This window comes from Mirounga angustirostris, unplaced genomic scaffold (genome assembly GCF_029215605.1).
Source record: "Mirounga angustirostris isolate CCGP_5_RB_7025 unplaced genomic scaffold, mMirAng1.0.hap1 SCAF_2, whole genome shotgun sequence".
NCBI lineage: Eukaryota > Metazoa > Chordata > Mammalia > Carnivora > Phocidae > Mirounga > Mirounga angustirostris.
In genome coordinates, this window is record NW_026991710.1 from 87053641 (window position 1) to 87080947 (window position 27307).

The following is a 27307-nucleotide window of genomic DNA, read 5'->3' on the forward strand; positions in this document are numbered from 1 at the left end:
ATAACACCAGACTTTCACCAAAACTAATTTGTTTGGGAAATAAAATCTTGGCACATGATTAAAAGGAAGATAATAGGGAAATACAGTTTGAACTGCATGACTAAACTAAAAACAATTAGTTCATTGGATTGTTCATTTACAACACATTAACTATATGCAAACTCTTATGCTGACAATTTTAGGAGACAGAAAAATTAAAAAATTATAGTATGCGTGTTAAAAAATGTATGGTTAGTTGGGGAAGGCAAATCATAGCTTCTTTAATTCTATGACTGCAAGCAAACAATTATTTTTATTTTATTTTATTTACTTGAGAGAGTGCGTGTGCACAAATGTGAACAGGGGGAGGGACAAAAGCAGAGGGAGAGAGAGAATCTCAAGCTGACTCCTTGTTGAGTACAGAGCCAGACGTGGGGCTTGATCTCACGATCCTGAGACCACGACCTGAGCTGAAACGAACAGCGGATGCTCAACCAACTGAACCAGCCAGGCTCCCCTGCAGGCAAACAATTATAAGCTAAAAGGGAAAAGGCACTTTACAACTGGAGAGTTATAATGTAATAAAGAAATGTGGAGTAGGAAAATATAATTTTTGCTTTGGTTCAGTGGTATGGTCTAGAGAGATGGAGGTAAGTGAGTAACTGAAAGAAGTGCTATACATCATGCCAAAGATTGGACATACACTTTTGGACAAAAGGACAGCTCCTTCTTCATATTGTATTTCAATTCTTTGGTGCTCCATCTCCTCAACAATCTATGGGTAACAATAAGAACGACTGGCATAATTTAGACACTATTTGGAAATAATTTAGAGAGTTTGATTGAAGTCAGATCCTATGCCCATAAAATGCACTCCCCCCCCACACACACAAAAATGGAGAGCCACCCAATGTTTTTGAGCAGGGAATGGACTGATTTTTAAAAATAATAATATAGCAGCAGAAAGTAGTAACAGAGTATACTAACAACTGACTAACGGCAGGAAGACCAGTTAGGAGAATGTTGTAGTGCGACAGTCAAGCAGTTTGTTACTGAAGGCCTGAACTAAAGAATGTATAAAGCAGTAGAGATGTGAGAAATACCACCAAGGTTGTATTAATGATACTTTGACAGCTAATAGGATAGAGGGTACAAGGGAGGGAGAAAGCAAAAGATAGCTGCAAGATTCCAAGCCTGAGTGAAGAGCAACTATAGTATTATTTTCCATCCTTAAACAAAACAAGTAAGATAGGAGGAAAAATATTCATCAGTTGTATAAATCTCTAAGTTACTTGACTACACTATAATAATTTCAAATGAATTTTGAAACTAAGGCCCTTTAAGGAAAAAAAAAATGTACGAGAACCTGAACTTCCACTATCAGGTTATTTTCTAAAATAAGAATATCTACTATCCATTTCTGATGACTGTGAGACCTGTGGCTCATTATCCATCTATAGACTGCACTCTAGAATGTGTCCAAAATTCTTTGGAGTATCTAATTCAGTGAGTAGGCAATCTTTTAATAGGAGCAAGTAAAACTTACTCATCCGAGTAAGTCAGATCATGTTTTCCATCAAGCTAGTGAACAGCTGCAGACATAGCCTGCTTCCCATCAAAGTCTCCATGTATAACCATGTATAACCTCTGCTATGCTGATGGTTCTCTGGTAAATCTTCAAAACCATAACCCTAAAAACATACGACAAACATTTTATTAAAGAAACATGCCTGCACTACTCACCCTGCCTTCACTTGCAAATTTAAGGACAATGCAGAAACTTTACTCCAAGTGCCAAAACTCTGCTGAATATCTGTCTATGAACTACACTTGCTGACACTGTTACAGATTAGGCAAAAGTACATGCTCTGAATAACACTAATACAAAAGGGAAATACTTTCCAAATAGCACTTAGACTTAAAAGGCAAACCATTTCCTCATGCTTGCTTTAATAGAAGTGATGAAGGTATGTCTCTCTTTTTAACATTCTCGGAAAATATTTCAGAAAGGAGTTGAGATTTAAATTTCCCCACTTTCAGTTTCTTGAATATGGCTTTAGGGTAGCAATTAAATAGATTCACAGGCACCAAATATGAGATGACTTCAAACAAACCTTCCAAATGCTGTACTTTGTTTCTTGAAACCTACTGTTATAGGAGTTTAACTCAATTCCATGCTTCTATGTGTCCAACAAATAATTTTGATCATTTAACTGAAAGTGGAGGAAATATTGGCAAGATCAAACTCTGGCACAAGTAACATATAAAAGCCACTGAAAAGAGAGCTGCATTCTCCAAAAATTAATTCCTCATATTCAAGCTTGAATAAACTATAAAGAAAATGGTGAGTTTTCTCTTTCAAACCAGATCAGCAACTATCTGTACAAATAACATTATTTTATAAGAGACTGACTTGATAAATACCTCCAGGTCATAGCACAAAATCATTATTTTCTGTTTGGATAACATGAATTCTCAAGAGAGTTTTAGGGCTATTAGAATATTAAAAAAAAAAAAAGATGCTTGGTTTTCTAGAGCGATCTGAAACCTCAAGATAGTCTTAAGTTATATTTGTAATACGAATTACTACTATGATGTTTTAGTACAATATTGCTTAGTTCAATGATATTAAATGTGTTATGAAAAAAGTGAGTAAATTGACACTAGTTGCTTCTATAAGTTTCTAGTTTTCATTTCCCCACTTCCCGTCTCACCAATTTTACAAGAGTTAAATTTTCTTCAAAATATAAATCCAGTAAGACATATGCCTTGGATGATATTTAAGTTTAGACAATGAGCTGCAAATAACTACCAGACAACTGGCAGCTTACAGTTTTACAACAGTTAGAGACAGATGGACAAGTAAAAATCATGGGTCTCAAACTGTAAGCCCATCTAAATAGATTTCCTGCTTACTTTGCATCAGCCTCTCTTACAGGTGCGGGGTGCTTACTTTTGGCAGTAGGGGAAATGTATATGATTTATAAGCCATAAGAACATCTTCTCACTTTCCATAAACAGGTTATAGAATTAATTAAAATTACAGCACAGCAACTCTGCACATGAAATCTGCTCTGTTACTGGAGACTAATGTAATCCAAATATGTGGAAAGTCAAATAGTTTTCAACAAAGCTAATTTAGATGGATGGATCAGATAACAACTTGGAACTGAACCTGACAGAATCATGTCTACTCAAAGGCAGTGAGTGCTGAATGTTATATTCCAAAATGAATGAGGAAAATACTGAATTTTAGTCTGTTACCAGAAGGATTAGAAAATAGTACTTTACTTACAAAAATGTTTAAATGTATCTTACTTGAAGAAATTATGAAGACCCATAAAAATATACAGTAGTATGTCCCATTTTATATAAATGAAAAAGACTATTAGAAATGTAAATGGCATGAAAGACAATATGAAGTTTGCATTTAATCCTATTCATGTTTATCTATCTACTCAAAGAATATGCTTCCATCTGTAAGATTTTATCTTTATGAAGACATACTGAAGAAAGGTGGCCTCTTTACACCTTCATACTATTGACACTACTAGTGTTCAGTGCTATCAGACTTATATCTAAAACAAGGATAAAGGATGATGAACACAGAAAAGTAAAACTTTCCACAAGCTAATGGATTTAATCTTATTGGCAAAGCAGTATCAATTGTATCCTTACATAGAACAATTGGAAGTAAAAAAAAAAAAAAAAGTAAAAGGAGAGAGTTGAGGTAAAATGATGAAAATGGAAATTTGTCTTCTGAGTCACCAGCTTCTCTCTTCTGCCTCAGTTTTTTTAGTAAGCAAAGGAAGGACGAGTATGGGCAGAGAGGGAAATTTCAAGATCAGAAGGAACATTCTATAGTTACTACCACCCTGATGACCAGAGAACTACTCTAGTTGTAGCTTATAGGGTCCTCCAGCATGGCTGGGAGCACAAGCCCATGGGTAACATCAATTTTCAGAATATGGATCGATTCTGATCTTAGTATAGCCATGTCCATGAAGACCGTATTCCACCTTTAGTACTTCTGGATATTCCCTTAATACTCTACCTTCTCTTCACAATGTAAACATCTTCCTTTCTTCTGGCTCAAGTAGCCTAAATCAATACTGAATAATTTTAAGAACTTTGGTTATTTTTCAGTTAGTGTTGATGTTGGTTAGTATTTCACTCCTGATTTTTTTTTTTTTAAGTACTTGTATGATTGCTAAGACTTTTGTGATAGCCAGCCTCTAAGGTGATCCCCAATGACCCCTGACTTCTGAGATTCACATTCCTATGTAGACCCCTCCACAGTGAATAGAATTAATGGCTGACTTCTGTTTCCAATAGACAATTGCAGAAATGATGGTGTGTGGTTCCTGAGGGTAGGTCATAAAAGGCATTGAAGCTTCCACCTTGCTTTCTTTTCTCTCTTCAATTGTTCACTCTGAGAGAAGCCAACCCCACGTTGTGAGGATAGACAAGAGACCAGTGTCAAAAGGCCCTCAAGATGGGGAAGAATTAAAGCTTACTGTCAACAACTGGCACCAAATGAATGAGTTCATCCAGCCTGTGAAGCTTTCAGATGATGACAGCCCCAGTTGACTGCAACCTCATGAGATCCTGAGTTAAAAACATCTAGCTAATTCATTCCTGAATTCTTGACCCAGAGAAATGATACGAAATGATAAATGTTTATGGTTTTTAAACCACTAAGTGGTGAGGTATTGGTTAAGCAGCACAATTAATTCATACTATTTCTTCTAATAGAAAGAAATACAAATAGGTTAGCAATTGGATCAAATACCTTCATTAACAACATAATATTGTTGCTATATGAGGGATCCGGTAAATACCGGATCAGGGTTTCGTTTTTTTGTTTTTTGGTTTTTTTTTAAATTCAGGCATAATTTACGTAGGTGAAACGCACACATCTGAAGTGTGTTCAGTGAATTTTGAAAAGTTTAGCAAGAACATGCACCACATAAGTAATACCTTGATCAAGATGTAAAAAATTTCCATTACTCCAGATAGTTTCCTCAAGGCTATTTTGAATCAGTTCTTATATTACTCCTTCTCCCAACCAGAGTTGAATACTGTTTTTATATCTATCACCATAAGTTTTGATCATTCTAGAACTAGTATCAGAATAATATGTTCTTGGGCGCCTGGGTGGCTCAGATGGTTAAGCGTCTGCCTTCGGCTCAGGTCATGATCCCAGGGTCCTGGGATCGAGTCCCACATCGGGCTCCCGGCTCAGCGGGGAGCCTGCTTCTCCCTCTGACCCTCTCCCCTCTCATGCTGTTTCTCTCTCGCTCGCTCTCTAAAAAATAAATAAAATCTTAAAAAAAAAAAAAAGAATACTACTTATAAAAAAAAAAAAGAATAATATGTTCTTAAAAACATAAAGTCAAAGACTGTGACATGTAAAAATTATAATTATAAAAACATACTCACTACATAAGGTTAGGCTATTTCTAAATATATAGAAAAGTCACTTTTATTACGTATGGTCAGATTAGACTCTTCCAAAGAAGCAAGTAAGGTGGGTATACTTGGTATCTGAATCTCCCATTCTAGAGAACACTTAAAACCAAATCTTTTAAAGTATCAAGGGAAGTATTTTTATTCAGTTTATTTTTGCTTTTATTAAATAACTACCATTTAGCAATATACACATTTTTTCCTCCTTTGAAAAAAATTTGTTTTCATCTAGGATATAGCAGTGATTAAAAAGCAATGACCAAGAATGAGAATATTTCCTTAAAAGAGGATGGATAATTATAATCCTAAAAAGACTCGTGGCAAGCATTTTTCATTGGCTTAGTACAACTTTCTTTATTCATTAAAGGGATATTTTTCATGATTTTAAGATCATTTCAGAAAATGTATAAAGAAATTCATTTAGTAGTATATTTGTAATAATATATATACCACATACTCTTCTTGCCAAGAATGCCTGAGACAGAAAGTAAAATTACTGAGTCATTGAAATAACTGAATTTAAACTATATCATTAGATTCTACCCAAGCTATGAATATTATTTCTCTCTACTCTTCAACATGGCCTTTCCTTAAAACAGTTCACTGTGGGGCGCCTGGGTGGCTCAGTTGGTTAAGCGACTGCCTTCGGCTCAGGTCATGATCCTGGAGTCCCGGGATCGAGTCCCGCAGCGGGCTCCCTGCTCAGCGGGGAGTCTGCTTCTCCCTCTGACCCTCCCCCCTCTCATGTGCTCTCTCTCTCTCTCTCATTCTATCTCAAATAAATAAATAAAATCTTTAAAAAAAAAAAACAACAACAGTTCACTGTGTCCCTAGGAATACCAGCATCCTGTTAGTAGTTACTATGTACCACTCCCAGGAAAATACTCTCAATCTCAACTAGAGAAATGCTTAGTACTGAAAACATTTCAAATTTTCATATATATCCTCTTCAGGAATTTTTTTTTGTCAAGTACTTTGGAGAATGCCTACCTCACAAAAACTGAACGCTGGACAATGTCAATGTTGAATTTCTATGGGGCCTGTGAATTAAATTTCCTAAAATAAAAATTTGTACCTGGATTTTATCATTAAACAAGTAACAGAAGAAATGAAAACTCTGCAGTTTCTTGTTATGCTTTTTTGTTTGCCAATTTCTGCTTTTCATTTAATTGTCCTGATATTACACAGTACCTCACGGGTTTCCTCTCTCGAAGCAAGTCTTCTAGACTCCGTTCACAGTGTTCAGCTACCACCACCAGTCTTTCTGAGTAAAACAAAGCAAATCCACTTTACATTTGATGAACAAAATGTTTAATAACAAAATAACATAGTCCATTAAAGATATTACAGTACTAATAGTACTGTAGGAGTTTTTCAAACTCAAAATTCAAATAATAATTATATTAACTACATAATTACCAGATCTATACAACAGAATAGATGTGTAATAAAACAACACATTAAATAACAATTTCATGTCATCTTGTGTTTTTGTCTAGAGTTTCTCCCATGTGCATCAGGAAAAACAGATGGAAAGTTTTACCTTCGGAAGAAAGAAGCGACCCTTCTTCTGACACATATTAGGAAAAGGAAAAGCTTGGATAAAGATATAAAGAAATTTTGAAGTGAAGGGGAAATTGGGAGCTAGGGACAAATTGTCTTGGCAGTCTAGTTCAAACACGAAGTTTTGCAACTGAGTTCAGAAACTTGAGAAAAGTAGAAATGTTCTGAATCATGACTATGAAGAAAGAACAGAAAATTGATTTGGGATTATTTGTAACATCATGGGACCTGCTGAGATTAAGTAATAATATAAAATTTTGGTGGGCACCATCAATATTATGATGTAATTTTTATTTTCCAACAGATTAACTAAGAATAAGATAGCACAGTTCTGAGGGTCAGACCATACACTTTTTTTTTCTTCATTGGTTATCCCTAATGACTAACACATTGTCTGACAAATTTTTTTAAAGATTTTATTTACTTATTTGAAACAGAGAGAGAGAGTACAGCAGGGGGAGTGGCAGGCAGAAGGAGAGGGAGAAGCAGGCTCCCCGCTGAGCAGAGAGCCTGATGTGGGGCTCCATCCCAGGACCCTGAGATCATGATTGGAGCAGAAGGCAGACGCTTAACAGACTGAGCCACCCAGGCACCCCTCCCAATTTTGTTTTGTTTTGTTTTGTTTTTGTTTTTGTTTTTTTAATGAATGCATGTAAGAGGAGTGAGAGAAAAGTATGATTGGGCTTATAAGTGGTTGGGAATCTGATAAGGTTATTTCAGGAGAGATCAGAGGTTTAAAAGAAATTGTGGAGTTCTGTGAATATCTATACAAAATGGGTTTTAAGTTAGATAAGGAAGAAGATGAACACAAAATATAGATGGCAGACTAGGATAAAACAAAGAAGTAAGAGTGCAAAGAGATTGGGAATAGTGATCATTGCAAAGAAGTTTGATGAAAATGAAAAGTAGGAAAGGTCGAAAAAATGAAAGAGCAGGAGATGGGAAAGGAGAATTCCAGAGTAGGAGATCCAGCAAAAGGAACACTCAGTAACAACTGGCTCAAGGTATGGTCTTGCATGTGGGAGTAGAGATGAAGGACAATGATACACAGGCAATCATGTGAGGTAGGAGGGCAGTATACTGCATGGGTCAAATTTTGGAAGCTGAAACTATCTGAGGTGGTAGCACTATACAGAATGATCTGAAACAGAAAAACTAAAAATGCTCTAAATGAAAGCGATCACTTTCAGATGAAAGACTCCAAGTGATCTAAACAGGAACTTAAAATTAAATTTGAAAGAACATTTAATGAGGGGGAAGAAAGGAAAAAGAGAATAAAAAGAAAATCAGTTCTTCAATAAAGAAAAAAACACACAAAGTTGAACTTGAAGCAATTGTGTACAACTGTGAAGTTCTAGGAGGAAAAAGCAAATACAATCAGAAAATCAAATGGGAAGCTGCTGCATTCCTTTGCTTTCGTCTTACAACATTATGTCAGTTTTCCTAACACCTATCTGGCTGCCTCTCCTCAGTTTCCTCTGTACAATGGCACCTCTTCTACCCTAACTGAAATGCTTTTAGTTCCTCTACCTTTGATTCGGGGTCTTCATACTGGGTTTTCTCCTCATTTACTCCCAAGGCTGAAAATCTGCAAATTTTATTTCAAGTCCAGAACTCTCTTCTGCATTCCAGGCTTTTATAGATAATTTCTCACCCTAATATAAAAGTCACCCCAAACTTGACAGAACTCAAACTGAATTTATACTTTGCTCCTGAAACCTGTTCTTGGGTGGTATTTCAGTAAATGGTACCACCATCTTGTCAGCTGCACCAGCTAGAAACTTAGGAGTAATCTCCCTTTCTCAAATCCAAACAAGAAGTCCTGCTATTTCTATCTCCCAAATGTTTCCAGAATCTGTAGTTTGCTCCACCCACCACAAAATGGGTCCAAGTCAGCGTCCTCTTAATATGAGAGTACAATGTGCCTTAACTGATCTCACATTAATTCTTATTACCTTCCATCATATATTCATACTAAAGTTGAAGTGATAAAATAATAATAAATCCGAATACCCTAACTCCCTCTCTAGTTTCATTTTTTGTTACTTTAGCTTACCAACTTCCAGTCGTGCTGGCCTTCCCTCCATCTTGCTTAAGGTATTAGCACATGGGTTCACATTGCCTGAAATGATCTTCCCCATTCCCTTCTCCCAGATAACTCTTATCATGAAACACAGTGGTTAAGAGCACAGACTTCTGTCTAAGCTCAAAGCCCAGGTTTTCAACTCATTAGCTATGTGACCTTGGAGAATTTTGCTAATCTTCCTACGCCACAGTTTCCTCTTCTATAAAATGAGGAAAACAGTAGCACCTACCTCATAGAGTTGTTGTTAGGTTGAAATAAGTTAACACATAATAAGGATCAAGAATAGTGCCTGGCACATAACAATCACAATCTAAGTATTTGTTATTATTATTATTCATTCCTTGGTTAAATGTGACTTCCATTAGGAACACTTTACTAGTATCCCCAAATCAATTTGCTCCTCCTATAAGATAATCTATTCTACACTGTACTTTTCTTCAGTAGCACTTACTTCAACTCTACGGATTTGTATACATTTTTATTTAATGTCTTTTTTCTCCACTACATGTTTCATGATGGCAGGAACATGCAGGTCTTGTTCCAAATGTATCATCAGTGTCTAGAACTGGCACCTCAAACATATAAGTATCTAATATAAAAATACTTGTTTAATAAATGAACTTGAGCAAAGGCATGATGTAACCATTAGAAATGAGTAAGAGTCTTATATGATGATAGTCACTATCTAAATAGAGATCTGTCCTACGTAGAAAATTATAAGTCTACCTTATAAACTAGGCATAATAATATCTCAATAGTGCTGATCTTAATATAAAACAAAAACATCAGAATTCATTAAAATGTGCATGCTCCATTATTTTATAATTTTAAGTTGGATATTCATAGGTCTCCATATCCATGAAAGATTTCCAAAGTATTTGGCACTACCCTAATTTGTCAGGCTTAAAATAATTTAGAAAAAAATTGTCAGGCTTCTTCTGGAAACTCCTTCAAAATATCATAAAGCAGAGTTTGCCAAAGCTTCAGGATTCTATGGAACTCTGAAGCATTATTTTAATACAGCAGAGACATAATCCTTGGCAAAATATCAAAGTTTCTCCCAAAGGTAATGGAATGTAGACCGAAACAATGCTTCCAATATGAACCATTTTTTTCAAGAAATCATTAGAGAGTCTTCATCCTGAAACTCTGGACCACTGTTTGAAAATAACTTCTGTTTGTTATAAAAACAATACAGTTTCACAGAACAAAATATGACAAAAGTATCTGGGAATCATAATGTGCCAAATGTAAGTCAACAATGTAGTGGCATTATTTATAAAAAAACAAATGTGACACTAAGATAAACTTTAAAGAGTAGAACATACAAGAACTGTGAAATAATCTTTCTTCTAACAAATATTTGATGAATGCCAAGTATCACTGTAGTGTAAATACAGCCTGAACTGTACGTTTTAAGTCAATGCTAAGAAACTGAAGAGAGTACAATATTAAGCAAGAAAGATAATAAAGGAGCTGAATCAGGAGAGGGACTAGAAGAAAGATTTAAATAAAATTTTTTTTAACTTAAGAGAAAGAAAGGTAAATTGTGTGTTAGATTATTAGAATACAGTTAGTGCATCATTCTTTGTTACTCACAATAAAAATGAGACAAGCTCATCACTTTTTAAATATAATATCTAAATAAATATTTAGATAGTAAAACTGACAAATACAAATTCTGCAAGTAAAAACCAGTATTGTTACTAGGTCACTGTGTTGGTTAGTTTTATGAGTCAACATAGCTAAGCTATAGTTTTTAAACTCAAACACTAATGTAGGTGTTATTATAAAAGTATATTGTTATAAATGATCAAGATCTATAATCACTTCAAGTAAGGAAGATTATCCTAGATAATGTGGGATTCAATCATTTGTAAAGGTCTTAAGAGCAGAACTGAAGCTTCTATGAAGAAGAAATTCTGCTCATGGACTGCAGCTTCAGCTCTTGTCCAAGAGTACAGCTTGTCCTTCTTGATAGCCTGCCTAGCCCCCACAGTCACAGAAGCTAATTCCTAGCAACTAATCTCTTAACATGAATATCCTACTGGTTCTATTACTCTGATGAAACTCTGAACCAATAGACACACTTAGGTCGAAATGTATATGCAGCTAGAGATATGGAATAAATTATCTTATAGGTCCTTAACAATGCTATTATTCTTTACCTGAATTTTCACATCTATTAATTTAAAAAATTTTATTTTTTATTTCACTAGCAACCATCAAAAGATTTCTGGGTAAATAATGCCAAATAAAATGGGATGAGGGGCGCCTGGGTGGTTCAGTCGGTTAAGTATCTGCCTTCAGCTCAGGTCATAATCCCGGGGACCTGGGATGGAGCCCCTCGTCAGGCTCCTGGCTCAGCAGGAAGCCTGCTCTCCCTTTCCCACTGCAGCTCCCCCTGCTTGTGCTCTCTCTCTCTCTCTCAAAATAAAATATTTTTAAAAAATAAACAAAAAAAACAAAATGGGATGCATTATCATTTATAATCCTCACTCTGCTTCTAAACACTGCTGAGATTTCAAGCTCAAAAGAAAAAAAGTAAATTTGTTAACTTAAATATTTTCATGCTTTATTAGTTTTTTTCTTTTAAAGATTTTTGCTCAACTTTTCTTTTAATAAATCAAGTTCCTGAATTCTAATAAAATGTCCACTATTCTTGAGATTCAGTACTTCATCCTGAGTTAGGGGGAAAATGACATCATCTTGAATCAGTTTTGAATAACCTATAGAAAACAGTGAAAGCCTGACTTCTGAGCTAATCTAACATGTGAAAGCATAATGTTACTAAAACATACCACATGTCACACATAACCCCAAGTGAGAATGGGAAGGTAAGGGAATTGACAATGACAAGATACAAGATAGCTGCATAGCAAGAACAAAATAAAAGGGGGAGGGCGCCTGGGTGGCTCAGTTGGTTAAGTGACTGCCTTCGGCTCAGGTCATCATCCTGCAGTCCCTGGATGGAGTCCGGCATCGGGCTCCCTGCTCGGCAGGGGGTCTGCTTCTCCCTCTGACGCTCCCCCCTCTCATGTGCTCTCTCTCATTTCTCTCTCTCTCAAATAAATAAATAAAATCTTTAAAAAAAGAATAAATAAATAAATAAATAAATAAATAAATAAATAAATAAATAAATAAAAGGGGGAAAGAGAACCAAAATCAAAATTCTTTGAGGAGACAATTAAGTGGAGTCCAAACCAAAATCTTGTGGTGTTACATCACTGAGAAATACTTGTTGTTCAAGGAGATTGTTGAATAGAACCTTTTCTATTTTTTCAACATAATGTAACTGAAATCACAGGAACGCTTTGGAACAAACAGACCTTTATATAAACTTATTTTAATTCAGTGATTTACTCCTTATGCATACAATTTTTCAGGACAATGAACACTGCCAATATAAACAAGATAATCAAATTCCCTAACCTTTTGACAATCACTAATATTTTCATTCCAGGCAGCCAAACTTAAAATATATGACTACTATATGTATCCGTGACCTATGTTATCCTAGAAAAGAGGACTGCTGAGATCTAGGAGCACGGCAAGGAGGGGAAGCGGAGTAACCAGCAATATGGTGAAAGGGCCTAAGGGGACTACCCAGATTGTTGAGCAAGCTTCAACACTAAGAGTCTAACAGTGTCTAAGGAGATCAGTTTCTATCTGACACTGATAACTAAAAAGAAAGTTCCTGTGCAAAGTTAGCAATAGTGTTCCCCAAAGGGATTGTCATAAGGTTCTCCCAAATTCAATGTGCACAGGGGCTCATTTAGGTAGAAGGAGGAAAACAAGGAGCTCAAGAAATATCTAGGATGATTGAGTGAATTATCCTGAGAAAATAAAGTCTAGGGAGAACTGGATAGAAGCCAAGACTCCAGTCATATGATGTGAAGCTCCACATAGGCTTCCAGACATAGTGGAAAGAAATAAAAGGCACTTTAGGATACAAGAATGAAGAAATCCTAAGAACTAAGTGGTAAGAGTTTGGGAAGACAGGCTACTTCAAAACTGCAGATGGAAAACAGTAACACTAATTATGGTTACCAGCTACAAATGATAATGAGGATCTACTATATTTCCAAGCTTTGCTTGGAGTGGTTTTGACACTGGGCCAATGTAACAATTGTAAATTCTTTAGAATTTGTAATTGGATTGGTAGTGGTGGGAAGAGGTGTTAAAGGCATTCAGGGATTGACAATATCTATCAATTGTTTGGTGATATAAAAAAAAAACAAACCCAAATGATTCCTATAATTTTAAATATTTAATGTCATTGAAGCCATTCATCAAATAAAAACTTTAGCAAAGAAAAAAAATGTTTTTAAAAAACAACAACAAACTTGCCAAAAGTTCCTTTCTAAACTTTTGGCAAATGGCTAGAGCTATCTATAAAGTCTTCTGTGGGTACAGTTACCACTTGTCTTCATGGCTATATACAGGCAAATTAGAAAAAGCACCTCTCCTCTCAGAATGAATTAGAGAAAAAGAATTCAGCTCCTCCTTATCGCATTAACCAGAGGTTTTGTGCAAAACTCTATACAGTGGCTCTGAATGTGAGTCTCTGAATTGGTAAATATGTGATATGGCACACCTGTAGATACAGGTCAAATCAACTTTGGAGGGTTTATTGCCTTACATTAGAACTCCAGGACGTCTTTAAATAAAGAAGAAAAATTCTCTCCATGTAGTTGATACTCTGCATAAGTGCTTTTAAACCCTTTGTTTACATTATGAATCTTTTTTGAGAATCTGGTTAAAACTATGGACTCATTAACCAAAAGATGCTTGCGCATACATGTAAACACACACAAAATTGTATATATAATTTCATGGTTCATAGATCTCCTGATGCCCATTCATAGGTCCCTGTGGCTCTTGAGTGCTATTTTAAACAGTCAAATTTAGTTTATTTAGATGTTCACCCACAGAAAAATTGGGACATGAAGCTACAGAGGTTTCCACTCAGAGATCAACACAAAAAAGAACAATAAAGCAAATTTAGTCAAATGTGTTGAGAACACTCCCCATAATAACAAATGCAGAATATCTCAGATCCCCATACCATAGAAGTTTCTATATAATGTCTCCATATATCACCTGAACATACAATATATTATATGAACATTATAAAGCTTGCAACTGATCATTTTTCCAGATTTAAGTAAAAATTTAGAAATTAATTTTTTTTAAGGATTTTATTTATTTATTTGACAGAAAGAGACACAGCGAGAGAGAGAGAGAGCATAAGCAGGGGGAGTGGGAGAGGGAGAAGCAGGCTTCCCGCCGAGCAGGGAGCCCGATGTGGGGCTCGATCCCAGGACCCAGGGTTCATGACCTGAGCTGAAGGCAGACACTTAACAACTAAGCCACCCAGGTGCCCAGAAATTAATTTCTTAATATGTTGCCTCATTATAAATGTAATTTGAAGCAGATCGATTTCCTTCTTTGCCTTGACCTACAAGAAGTCTACAAAAAAATTTGTAGTCCATGTGAAGAAACTATGTATTAATATTATGACTTAATATCTTATTCTTCATTTCCTTTCTCCTCATCCTGATTATATATTTTCTTTCATGTACATACTGTATACATAATATTATGTGTATGTATATATAATACTGGATGTATGTCAATTTTTTAGAAAAAAGATTATAAGAAATGTAAATTCCTTTAAAAAGAATAAGAATGATTAATTAAGAATGATATTAAGATTTGCTTTCTTAGGAATATGTCAGCAATAAAGAGCCAGCACATCTCTCGAAAATCTGCTATTCCTTTAGGCCACTGGTACCATTAAAATAAACGAAAGTAAATAAAACTTCACAGACAAAAAAGCTACCCCTCTGCGTTCTAAAGTCTCCTATCCCACTAAAATTCTCTATATGGGAGTCTGATGAATATCTACATTCTTCAATGCAGAATTCAACATTCTTTCCTTTGTACTCCCATGGCATAGCACATGGTATATCATCTGCTGTAACAACTATTATTATATTATAATCATATTTGTATTTTTTTTTCCTCTACTACTTCTAGAGCTTGGGAACTGGGATCCTATCGTATTCATCTTCATATATCTGGCATCTAGCACAAGGAGGGCCATAGTAGTAGGCAAGAGATTGTTATTAACACCAGTGGACTGACGTTATATATACCAAAGAACAACGTAAGAAATGTCAGAGTAGACAAGAAAGACTGGTTCCTAAACAAATCTTCAACTCATCAACATCTTTATAACTTTACTTCAATCCTAGTTTTCCATCAGCTCTGCCCTCCAAGTTTATTCCCTGTGGAGAGAGACCCTTATGGCCTTAACATGGCCCCACCTACATTCTCTCTTGAAAGGTTAGGCCTTTTACTAATATTTGCTGAATAGATCAATCAAAGGCAATCTCGCATAGTAAAGGAGGTCCCAATAGAATAATGTATACTTTAACATGTCTGTGTGTGCATGAATGTGTATGTGTACATACATACGAGTATGAAAAATCACAAATTTTTATCATCTGTAAGATAATGAACTCTTTTTACCACCTTCTTTCTCATGTCTCTTACCAGGCCTGACATATCTAAATATTCAAGACACTAGGTATGTGGTAGAGCTCCAAAGTATTTAAGGCATTGAATAGCTCTGATTGGTAGAGGTGTCAATATTTGCATTAATGTACCCTTCTTTCAGCTTTAAAAATCTTTCAAAATATGATAAAATGTATTAGTATTCCACCTCTTTACTTACTAGTTGTATGACCTTAGATTAGTTACTTAATTGCTGTATCTCAATTTCCTTATCTGTAAAATGAGAATAATAATAGTCCCTATTTCATGGTAATGTTATGAGAATTAAGTTCATTAAAATATGTAAAGCACTTAGAAAACTGCCTAAAACACAATAAATACTCCATAAATATTAACTTAATAATATTTATTACAAAAACATTTTCTACTCAAAGTCTTTAAAATGTAAATTTTTTCAGAGCAAATATTTTTTGAAAGCCATAATCCAGACTACTTGAGAGTATCATTTAGCCTATTTTTCAGCAAAACAAAGAAAACACTGCATTTTTTTTTGTAATATTAGGTTCAAAAACATGAAAATGCCATTTTTATAGGCAATATCAGCAAGTATATAGGGTTAACTTTCACAAAGTATTTTGTTAGAAAAATTAAATACATTTCATTGAATGCATTTAAAATAATTTTAAGCAATGGAATCGTAGCATGAAATTAAGTTTCCAAAAATAATTTTAAAATAACTAAAATATTGTCATCATAAACATCTTTAGGGGTGGTATAGATTGAATATTTGTGTCTACCCCTAACCCCATTAATATGTTAAGACCTAATCCCCAGTGCAATGGTGTTTGGGGGTGGGACCTTTGGGAGATAATTAGGTCCTGAGGGCTCTGCCCTCCTGAATGGGATTACTGCTTTTATAAGAGACTGAGAGAACTCCCTGGCCCCATCCACCAGTAAAGATAGCTGTCAATGAGGAAGTGGGCCTCACTAGACACGGAATCTGCTTGTGCCTTGATCTTGGACTTCCCAGCCTCTAGAACTGGGAGAAATAAATGTTTGTTGTTTATTCGTATGATCTTTTGTTATAGCAGTCCAAATGGGATATGGAAGAACCTGACTATACTACTAAAAAGGCAGTAAACACCTTCCTGGTGAAACATTGTCTTTTTAACCAATAGGGTTCAACTTTTCTACTTTAGTTTTCTAAATGGAATTTTATATGAAAAGACTAATGCAGCTCCAAAAAAAAAAAAAATAGTGACTCCCTTTTCATTTGAAGACAGCCCAAATTATTACTTTCAATCGTAAGATACATTTAAATAGATACTTCCAAAATTCCTGATATTAGAACTTTCATTTCCTTTTTATAGAAGGGAAGAAGTATGCTTAAAGACAGGTGGTTTCCCTGAAAGAGAAAATTAAAAATCCTTATTCTCAGATCTGAAAAATATCAATCCCTCAAATGTAGTCATTCGTTACTTTACTCACTCAACCAACATTTATTGAATGCCTCCTGTGTGCTCAGTGCAGTTCTGATTCTGAGGTCAGAGGTAAAAGTCATTAGCCCCCCTCCCTTTAAGATTTTATTTATTTATTTTAGAGAAAGAGAGAGACATGCAGGTGGCGGAGAGGGAGAGAGAGAATCTCAAGTAGACTCCTGGCTAAATGTAGAGCCCAATGCAGGGATCAATCCCAGGACCTGAGATCATGACTGGAGACCAAATCAAGAGTTGGGACGCTTGACTGACAGCCACACAGGCACCCCTATTTTGTCCTTCAAGAACTAAGAATCCTCAGAGAGACAAATTAAATAGAAAATAATAATAAAATATGATAAAAGCTATAAAAGAATCTAGGAAAGGGACTAAGCTCAGATTGTAGGGAATGGAGCATAGTATAATCCAAGAGAGAAAAATAGCAGAGTATAAAACGAGGGACATGTGAGGGGCCAAAGCAATCAGGAAAACTTGAAAGACTGAGTTGGGATGGACTGAAGGTGAAGGCATGCAAGCACACACATACTGATTACTGTATATATTCACTGCGTATCTGTAACCTAATCAAGGTAACAGAATAAAGAATACAAAAACAGAAAAAAAGAACAACTTACCATGCTTTCCCCTAGAAATATCCACATACTGGCAAAGTCTGGGATGAGTGATGGTCTTAAGGATTTGAAATCGCCCTAAAATTTTGATGGAATTTGGTGTAAGAGGAAGCCCATTGCTTCCACAAACATCATGTGGCAGAGCCGAGGCAAAGAAGGTAAAGGCACCCATTTCAGCATCCTTTAGGGGAAACATTTCGGAGTCTTCGATCTTCTAAGATAATCTGGAAAAAGAGATAATTTTATGACAGATCAACCAAAAATTAAGCCAGTGTTTTCTAACCTTAAATATGATTAATAATATATAACTTGGAGGAAAATGCCAATCAGAACACTTCACTGTAAAATATATCAAAGTTAAAAAATTCCAAGATAATATCAAAGAGGAAAAACCACCCAATCATAAATTTACATTGTAGTTCTAAATCATAATCAAAGATTTTCAATGGCATAAAAAGGAAAATATAGAACATTCCCTTTTCAATGACACCTGATGGTTTTAATAGCTTAGAGGAAATCTGTTATTGCATATTTATATCAACAAGGATCTTATGCTTACCTAAAGCTTGAATAGAGAAGAGACCATCAAGACCATCAAGAACTTTTCCTTCTCACAGAGAGTAAAGTCAGGAAAGAGGAAATAAAGATACCAACCATTAACTTTAAATTATCAGGGCCTCTATTTTTTTTTTTTTTTAAGATTTTATTTATTTATTTGACAGAGAGAGAGACAGCGAGAGAGGAAACACAAGCAGGGGGAGTAGGAGAGGGAGAAGCAGGTTTCCTGCTGAGGAGGGGCCCTATGAGACCCCGGGATCACGACCTGAGCTGAAGGCAGAGGCTTAAGGACTGAGCCACCCAGGTGCCTCAGGGCCTCTATTTTGATAGTAGTAAAAATTAAACTAGATAATAGAGGCTTCTATAATATTACTTAATGAATCAATTTTTGTTTTTGTGCTAGGTACTTTACATGTGATCTGTTTTAGTTATTTATTTTTTAAAAGATTTATTTATTTATTTGAGAGGGAGAGAGAGACAGAGAGCGAGAGCAGGAATGGGTGGGGGGTGGGAGGAGAAGGGCAGAGGGAGAGGGAAAAGCAGACTCCCCTGTGATCTGGGAGCTGAACATGGGACTCAATCCCAGGATCCAGGGGATCATGACCTGAGTGGAAGGCAGACGCTTAACCGAATGAGTCACCCAGGCGCCCCTACATGTGACCTGTTTTAATTCTCTCAACAACCTTCACAGATGTTATTGCCCCTGGTTTATAGATGTTTCATATATATATAGATATATCTATATATACATATATATCTGGAGTGGTCCTATTGACATGGCCTCCAAAGCAAATAATGCCCCAGACGAGGTAACCTGGAGATTAAGGAACTTGCTCCAAATCAATCTGAATCACATTAAGATAATCACAACAAAAAAGATCCTTAGGCAAAAAAAAATCTTTCTCTCACCCAGGTGTCTCACTAAAAAGACATTCCATTGCTCAAGCACTGCATGCTTCCCTTCTCAGCTTTCAAGATAAAAATGTTGGAATTCAAAATAGAATAGACCACTTTTCATGTCTGTGCAGAAACCTCATTAAAAACATTAAAAAGAAACATTTTAAAATGTATAAACTCATAATAAGGAAGAGAACAGAAAAGGGCCATGAGCTAAAGAAAGAGTTCAAAAAACTCCAATATAGCATTTTGCATACATAGGAGTATTGTCATAAGCAAAAGAAAGAAGCTACAACCTATATTACAGTCAAGAGGTGTGTTGGGCCTCTTCAGATTCAGAGGCTTCAGATCAGAGAAGCAGAAATAATGAGGAACATAAGTCAGAAGAGGGTTTGAAATGAGAAAGATAATTTAAAGGGCTGAAGAATAAAAGAGTTAACTCTGCCACTGGCCTTCCCAATACTGGGTAGTTATTTATCCTCAAAGGAAAAAAAGTTAAATTTCTTCCCTAGAAATTAAACCGTGTGGGAATTACAATAATAGCTGGTAGCAATGGTGACAAAAGCGAACTGTTCTTAATTCTAGAATTTGTAGGACCCCAGTTAAGATTTATCTACCCAGCCATCCTAAAGCACAGTACAGCAGTCAACAAGCTTATCCATATACACAAAGCTCTCAGACAGACTTCCTTAACTCTGAAATAATGAACTGCCCAGGAATCACCAGATAGTTGAAGAAAGACTACATTATAATGGGCAAAAAATAAAATAAACAAATTAAAAAAATCTGCCCTGGAGGCAACTAAAATAACTTATGGAAAAGAAAACAACAAAAACCAAAACTGGCTGAAATATATTTAGAAAAATTTGAGACGACATTACATCAGGCAGTATGGTAAAACATATTTCACAAAAGAGTAAAAAAGGAATTGCTGATACAGATGAACAACCTCATTAATATCCAAGAAGTTGCTCATTAAAACTACATGAGAATTTATACCTGCAAGATAGTAAAAATTAAGAAATTTGATAATATGGGGCGCCTGAGTGGCTCAGTCATTAAGCTTCTGCCTTCAGCTCAGGTCATGATCCTGGGGTCCTGGGATCGAGCCCTGCATCGGGCTCCCTGCTCGGCAGGAAGCCTGCTTCTCCCTCTCCTGCTCCCCCTGCTTGTGTTCCCTCTCTCGCTGTGTCTCTCTCTGTCAAATAAATAAATAAAATCTTTAAAAAAAAAAAATTGACAATACATAATGTGAGGAGGATATGAAGCAGTAGAATGTAAACTAATACAATCACTTTGGAAAACAGTCTGACACTATTTTGCTATTCCATTCCTGCAGAAACTCCTACACACATTTAGAAAGGGATACATACGAGAAAGATCAGCATGGTATTGTTCCTATTATTCACAAACTGGACACTATTTAAATGTCCAAAGACAGGTGAATGGTTAAGTAAATTGCGGTACATTCACCTGATAGAAGAGTATACATGAAAGAAAATAAGCAAATTGTAGCAACAATTAACAGCATTGATGAATCTAGAAATATAACCTTGAGTAGGAAAAAAACAGCACATAAAATGTATGTCAATATTCATAATATTCAACAAGAAAAGCTAAAAAATAATTCAGGAATACGTTCATATGAGGTAATATTATATTAAAAAAGTAAAGAAATAGTAATAATAGTAAAAGCTGAGGACAGGGTTACCATTGTATGAAAAGCAGGAGTGAGATTAGGGAAGATCCCATAAGAACCTCAAAAATCTTGGTAATACGTTAGTTCTTAATTAGGTGGGTTAATGGTTGTTCACATTATTATTATGCTCCATAATTTCTATATTCCATATCTGTATATGTGTGTGCTATAAACCACATGTTTCATATTTTTTTAAATTTTAAGATGAAAAAATTTAAAAATACAATGAATCGATTTTCAAGGCCAAGAAAATCAATAGGGAAAGGACAGTCTTTTTAGCAAATGGTGCTGGAACAAGATATACATACAGAAAAAAAAATAAACTCAATTCCTACCATTACATCCATGAAAATCTGCAATGGATTATAGACCTAAATGTAACATAAGAGAATATCTTTGCAACCTTAGGGTAGGCAAAGATTTCTTAGGCAGGATAAAAAAAAAAAAAAAGCACTAACCATAAATGACAAACTGATAAAAGTGAACCTCACTGACATTAAAAACATCTGCACATCAAAAGGCACCTTTCAGAAAATGAAAATCCAAACCAATGATAAGGAAAATGTTATTTTACTTATAAATATATGTATATATACGACATTTTTATCAAATACATATATGTAGGGGCGCCTGGGTGGCTCAGTCGTTAAGCGTCTGCCTTTGGCTCAGGTCATGGTCCCAGGGTCCTGTGATCCAGCCCCACATCGGGCTCCCTGCTCAGCGGGAAGCCTGCTTCTCCCTCTCCCACTCCCCCTGCTTGTATTCCTGCTCTTGCTATCTCTCTCTCTGTCAAATAAATAAATAAAATCTTAAAAAAAATACATATATGTATATATATGTGTATATATGATGGCGGACTTGTATCCAGAATATATAAACAATTCCTACAACTCAATAATAAAAAGAAAACAAGTCAATACAGAAATAGGCTAAAGTCTTAAACATATATTTTCACAAAAGAGAACATACAAATAGATAATAAACATATGAAAAAGTTCTCAATCATTAATCATCAGGGAAATGCAAAATTAAAACCACAAAAACATTCAATTTCACACCTACCAGAAAGGCTAAAATTAGAATGACTGGAAATACGAAGTGTTGAGGAAAATGTGGAACTGGAGGTAATATACTGCTGCTGGCGGGAGTGTAAAAATGACACAAGAACTTTCGAAAACCTTTTGGGAAACTGTTCTAAAGTTAAAAATACCCTAAGCTTATGACTCAGAAATCCCACTCCTACTATGTATTTACCAAAGAAAAATGAAAATATGTCCATAAAACTAGTTGTATGAGAATGTTCATGTAGTTCTACTCACAACAGCCCCAAACTGGAAGCAATGAAAACGTCACACAAGTGAATGGATAAATAAGTTGTGGCTTATTCATCCAATGGAATTCTACTCAACAACAACAGAAAAGGAACAGACATGCCAAAATATATATATCTCAAATACATTATGTTGATGAAAGTAGTCCCAGATAGTTCATATTCTATGACTCCATTTAAATGTAGTTTCAGAACTATATTTCTAAACTAGAGTGATAAAAATGAGTACATAGTGGGTTGGGCAGGGAGGAGGGGCTCCAATGGATAGAGAAACATAGTAAATTTTTGGGAAGAGTGAAAATGCTCTATATCTTGATTGGGGTGGTGGTTGTCACATGGATGTTTACATGTATCAAAACTCAACAAACTACTCACTTAAAATCAGTGCATTTTAATATATGTACATTTTATCTCATAAAAATATAAAAAAGTGAAATAAAATTAAGATACTATGAGAAAGGAAAAATTTTAAATGAGTGGTTGGAAGTTAAATGAGTACCAAGTTATATAGAAATGTTGGAAAATAAAGTTGAGACAACTGCTCAGAATATAGAACAAAAAGCAAATAGATAAAAACATAAGAAAAAAGGTTATAGACCTAATGAGTCAAACCAAGAATCCAAGAACCACCTTATAGGAGTTGCAAAAAGAAAACAGAGAAAAATAAAGGAGAATAAATTATGAAAGACAGAATAGGAGAAAATTCCCCACAGCAGAAGGGTAACGTGTACTTCAAATTAAAAAGGCTTATGAAATGAAAATACCCACACTGAGACATTTTATCCTAGCTCCTTTCAATGAGTTCACTGCAAGATGAATAAACTCACAAGACATGTCATCATAAATTTTCAAAGCATCATGCAAAACTAAAATTTTTTAATCACTCCAGAGAGAAAACAAATAGTTTATGCATCAACAAGTTGTAAGACTGTCATTCTCATCATTTCATGAGCAATAGTGAAAGAGGACAACAAAGCCTTGAAAGACTTAAAGAGACATAGTTCTGTTTCTATATCCTACCAAACTATCAGTCATAATAGCAAAAATAATTTACAGCCCTATGAACATTACAAAATAAAATTACCATCCACATACCTTTTATGAATAAGTATCCTTAGGATGTATTCTACCAAAAGAGAGGAGAAAAACAAAAAACAGAATATGTGTGGTTAAGAAACAATGTAATTTACCAGAATGTAATCTGTTCAAATTAAACAGAAAGTGATTGGGCTTCAAAGGGAACATCTTCAAGCAGAGAAATGGAATGGAAGCTTCTCATACAAAGAATGAGAGGACATGGTGAAGAAAGCATGTGATGGGAGGACTTTGTGAAAAAAGCACATGTACCTTGTCCCCAAAAGTAAACAGAAAGTCCTTTGTAAAAGTGAGGAAGGTTAAAAGCTATATAGGAAGTACCCAATCCAAAAAATAAATCACACTTAACTATGGCATAATTTTTTGTCATCATAGAGGAAGAAAGAAGTCAATTTAATGTTAATATTACAAGTCTTCTCCTTAGTGTGGCATAGGGGTCATGAAATGAAGACAATGGGAAGGAAATGTATCATGGCATACTTTTTGGCCCTGGATTTAGGAATATTTACAAAGCCATAATATTGTAACATTTTACTGTTTTTTAGCACACAAAAAAGCAAAAAAACTGTAGTTAAGAAATACAATATAGATATTATTAACCTTGACAATGTATAAGTAAAGGTCCAGATAAGGGAAGGTGGGAGTGGTGGATGTAGTTTCTGCAGTGGTAAAGAAGGTAGAGTCATTACTTTCCTCATTTTACCAAATAAGGAGCCCAAATACATTTTTGAAAATTGACATGAAAAAATAATTTTTATATATTATTTAAAATTATAACATTAACCAATATGAAAAACTAAAAATTGTAATAACTAATTAAAACTTTGGAGAAGAGAGGTTGGGGATAGTGTGGGTTATCTTAAGAATTAAAAAAAAAAAAGAATGGGCATTTTAACTTATTATTCAACATATAGACCTAAAGTTAGAAAAGATTAAAGGTGGTCATTTCTGACGAAGAGGACTAAGGGTAGGAAGGGGGACACTAAACTGCTGCATTTTATTATGCAATCCTTCTGTATTACGCTGTTTGACTTTCAATTAGACAGCCTCTATCAGACAACTGAAAATCAAATAACCAAATAAAGAAAATGCAAATTATTCAAAAGGATAAGATACTAGTTAGCATAAAACATTTCATCAATATTCCACTTCAACTACTTCCTAGATGGGTGCACATAAAAAGGTTCATATGTACAAAATATACACATAGATTTGTTCACATTTGGTGAGCGGAAGAAAGCTACTGAAAAAAAAAAAAAGCCGAGGTGAGAGATTAGTTGAGTAAAAACAATGTAAGCAGAGGGGTTTGAAAATTCATTCATTCAACAAATATCTTGAAGCTGTTTGATGTCAGGTGTTTTTCCAGCTGCCTGGCCAAGGACAGTGACTAAGACACAATCCCTGCCCTCAAAGAACTTTGAGTCGAAATGAGAAGGGGGGGGGGGGGCGTTGATGCTGATTTCATCATGAATAGTTCACACATTTCTTCAACGGGCGAATAATACTAGTTCATTTATTTTATATACATTCCCTCAAAAAAGTTGTCTTTCTGTCCCAAATAAAAACAGGAACCAAGGGGCCTTAAAAAGCAACCACTGACAATTCCAATTGTTCACATTCTCCCGCTCCCCAGGGAATGTTACATCTCGACAACTGACTAAACCTTTGAAACCAGAAACAAAACCAAGACTTTATATCTATGGTAAGTAACGGAGAGCTGATTCCACATTCTCTAGCCTCTTCTTTAAACCCTCCTTTGAAGCAGTGATGCAGTGGTTACTCTCAAATGGCTGCCTACAGTTCCCAAAGGACTCAGGTCAACTCGTTTTGGGGGGGCGGGGGGCGGGAAGGCGGACATTAGCTAAGGCTGCGCACAGTCCTCAGCAGCAAGCAGCTCCACAGGTTGGCTCCCCTTACTGTGGGACAAGCCGGGCCACTCGCTGCACTTGACTTTCCTCTACCTCCCACCAGCCCCACCCACTACGACACACAAAACTGACAAACCCAAATACCTGCCTCTGAGTGTGGGGACGCAGGCGGCCACAAACACAAGGGGATGGAGCTTCTACACAGGGCCCCAGCTTGTTGCTGTGGCTGCTGCCGCGGCCGCTACTGCTTAGTGTACCAGACCCTGCATTTCAGCTGCTTCTACAAAAGAAGCCGCTCCTCGAGCGCCGGAGTTGCCCTTTGCCCGCTAGCTAGAATCCGCCGAAATTTCCAGCTCGGAATCTGGCCAGGAGCGTGAGTCTGACTCTCTCCACTGACAGCTCCCAGCTCTCCCCGCCCCACCCTCGATTCCGCCGGGCCATTTCCTCTGACCTCACAACTTCCACGACACAACGTTGAGGAAAGACCCAGACGTCCAGCGTTTTGCCCCTTGCCCAAGCTGGTGACAAAATGTAGACACCAAGGAAGAAGTGCAGGGGGATTGGAGTTATTGGTTAAGGAAACAGAAGACGGAGAGCGTGGTGTGGCTGCGCACAGGAAGGGGGAGACAGAATTTGGAGTTAAATCGGTGGAACGCTCAGGCGTTTGCTGGGGACACCTCGTTGGGTCCTTTCTCAGTGCTGTCGTGTGCGGGAGCGTGTTCCCAACTGGTCCGGACTGAGGCTGCCCGAGTGAGGCTCCCCAGGTTGCTCTGTCCACCGATTCATGTGAGTGACGCCCACCGAGGGTCCCGGGTAGGCTGGTTGAGTTCGAAGGAGTCCCCCTTCCCTTACTCGACTTGGCGAGATGGGACCTGGCCTGCCGAAACTAGAGGGAAATACGCTCATCCCAACACCAGGCTAGAATTTGAATTCATTTCCTCAATACATGCCTCGTAAATAAATAAATAAACAAAAAAGAAACATTCACGAAAAGAATAGTTTTAGGTCTGTTTTCTGTATTTTGGCAAAGGTTGCAAAAACACCCCTGGAGTTATTGCCGGTTACCACTGCTATATAATTTGAGTATCTCTGGGACTCATTGTTCTCAGAATATTTAATTTTTATTATTTACCTTTTTAAAAATTCTGACTTTTGGCACGTGTTTTAAATCCTAGTAGGAGTTTTAAGATAGTTCTAAAAAGTACCACGTTATGTAGCATGGTAATAAAGATGCTCTCCATATGGGGTGATTTGGCAGGTTACGAAGCAAATGGAGGAACGAAGATTGGAAGGTTAGATTAGGAATTGACGGTGGGAGGAGAGAAAAAAGTGATTAAAATTACTATAGTTTATTGGGCGCCTGGGTGGCTCAGTTGGTTAAGAGACTGCCTTAGGCTCAGGTCATGATCCTGGAGTCCCAGGATCGAGTCCTGCATCGGGCTCCCTGCTCAGCAGGGAGTCTGCTTCTCCTTCTGACCCTCCCCCCTCTCGTGCTCTCTCTCCCATTCTCTCTCAAAAAAAAAAAACCTAAAAAAAGAATTACTATAGTTTATTAATCCTGATGTACATGCTTTTCTCATATTTACTTTTCTAAAATTGTCATGCATTTTATAATTGTCTTAAAATCACTATGAGCTAAGTGGCACTTGTGACATAGTTGTCAGTGGCCCTACTTGTGCATACTTGGTCATAACTGTCAATATTGTCATCAGTTCAGTTATGTGTAGTGTTAGTATATAGTAGTTGACTTTAGTCTCCATTTTAAGTATCCTTTATATGATGAATTACCATTAAAGTGAAAAGTTAATGTGTATGCAGAAATATAGGGAAACAAAAGAGTTATATAAGATAAAAATAGGGCTAAATTTAAAAGAGATTTTTCAAATAATACAGGATGTGTGCTCTTTTTCTTTCTTTTCTTTTTTTTTTTTTTTAAGATTTTATTTATTTGACAGAACGCAAGAGAGGGAACACAAGCAGGGGGAGTAGGAGAGGGAGAAGCATCTTCCTGCCGAGCAGGGAGCCCGATGCAGGGCCCTATCCCGGAACCCTGGGATCATGACCTGAGCCGAAGGCAGATGCTTAACGACTGAGCCACCCAGGCGCCTGTGTGCTTTTTTCTTAATGGTACATA

At 36.2% G+C, this 27307-nt stretch overlaps 2 protein-coding genes across 9 annotated transcripts in view; one reads left to right on the forward strand and one right to left on the reverse strand.

Annotated features, from left to right (window-relative positions):
• Window positions 1-25620, reverse strand: part of TBCK (TBC1 domain containing kinase) — a 227915-nt gene extending 202295 nt beyond the window's left edge. Inside the window, exons 1-4 of one of the 4 annotated variants that reach the window (XM_064584934.1) lie at window positions 25322-25604; window positions 23306-23336; window positions 17730-17950; window positions 6640-6712 (exon numbers count right to left, since the gene is read on the reverse strand). In XM_064584934.1, coding sequence (XP_064441004.1) covers window positions 6640-6712; window positions 17730-17922 — 266 coding nt within the window. In that variant the 5' untranslated portion in view covers window positions 17923-17950; window positions 23306-23336; window positions 25322-25604. Of the gene's footprint in view, window positions 1-6639; window positions 6713-17729; window positions 17951-23305; window positions 23337-25317 lie in introns of all 4 variants that reach the window. The other 3 variants (XM_064584933.1, XM_064584936.1, XM_064584935.1) reach the window with 3 other exon arrangements.
• A 53-nt stretch (window positions 25621-25673) lies between these two features.
• Window positions 25674-27307, forward strand: part of AIMP1 (aminoacyl tRNA synthetase complex interacting multifunctional protein 1) — a 49430-nt gene continuing 47796 nt past the window's right edge. For 2 of the 5 annotated variants that reach the window (XM_045880629.3, XM_045880628.3), the window contains exon 1: window positions 25703-25959. Coding sequence is in view for 2 of the 5 variants with exons in the window: in XM_045880628.3 (XP_045736584.1) it covers window positions 25958-25959 (2 nt within the window). In the remaining 3 variants the exon portion in view is untranslated. Of the gene's footprint in view, window positions 25960-27307 lie in introns of all 5 variants that reach the window. The other 3 variants (XM_064584937.1, XM_054508778.2, XM_054508777.2) reach the window with 3 other exon arrangements.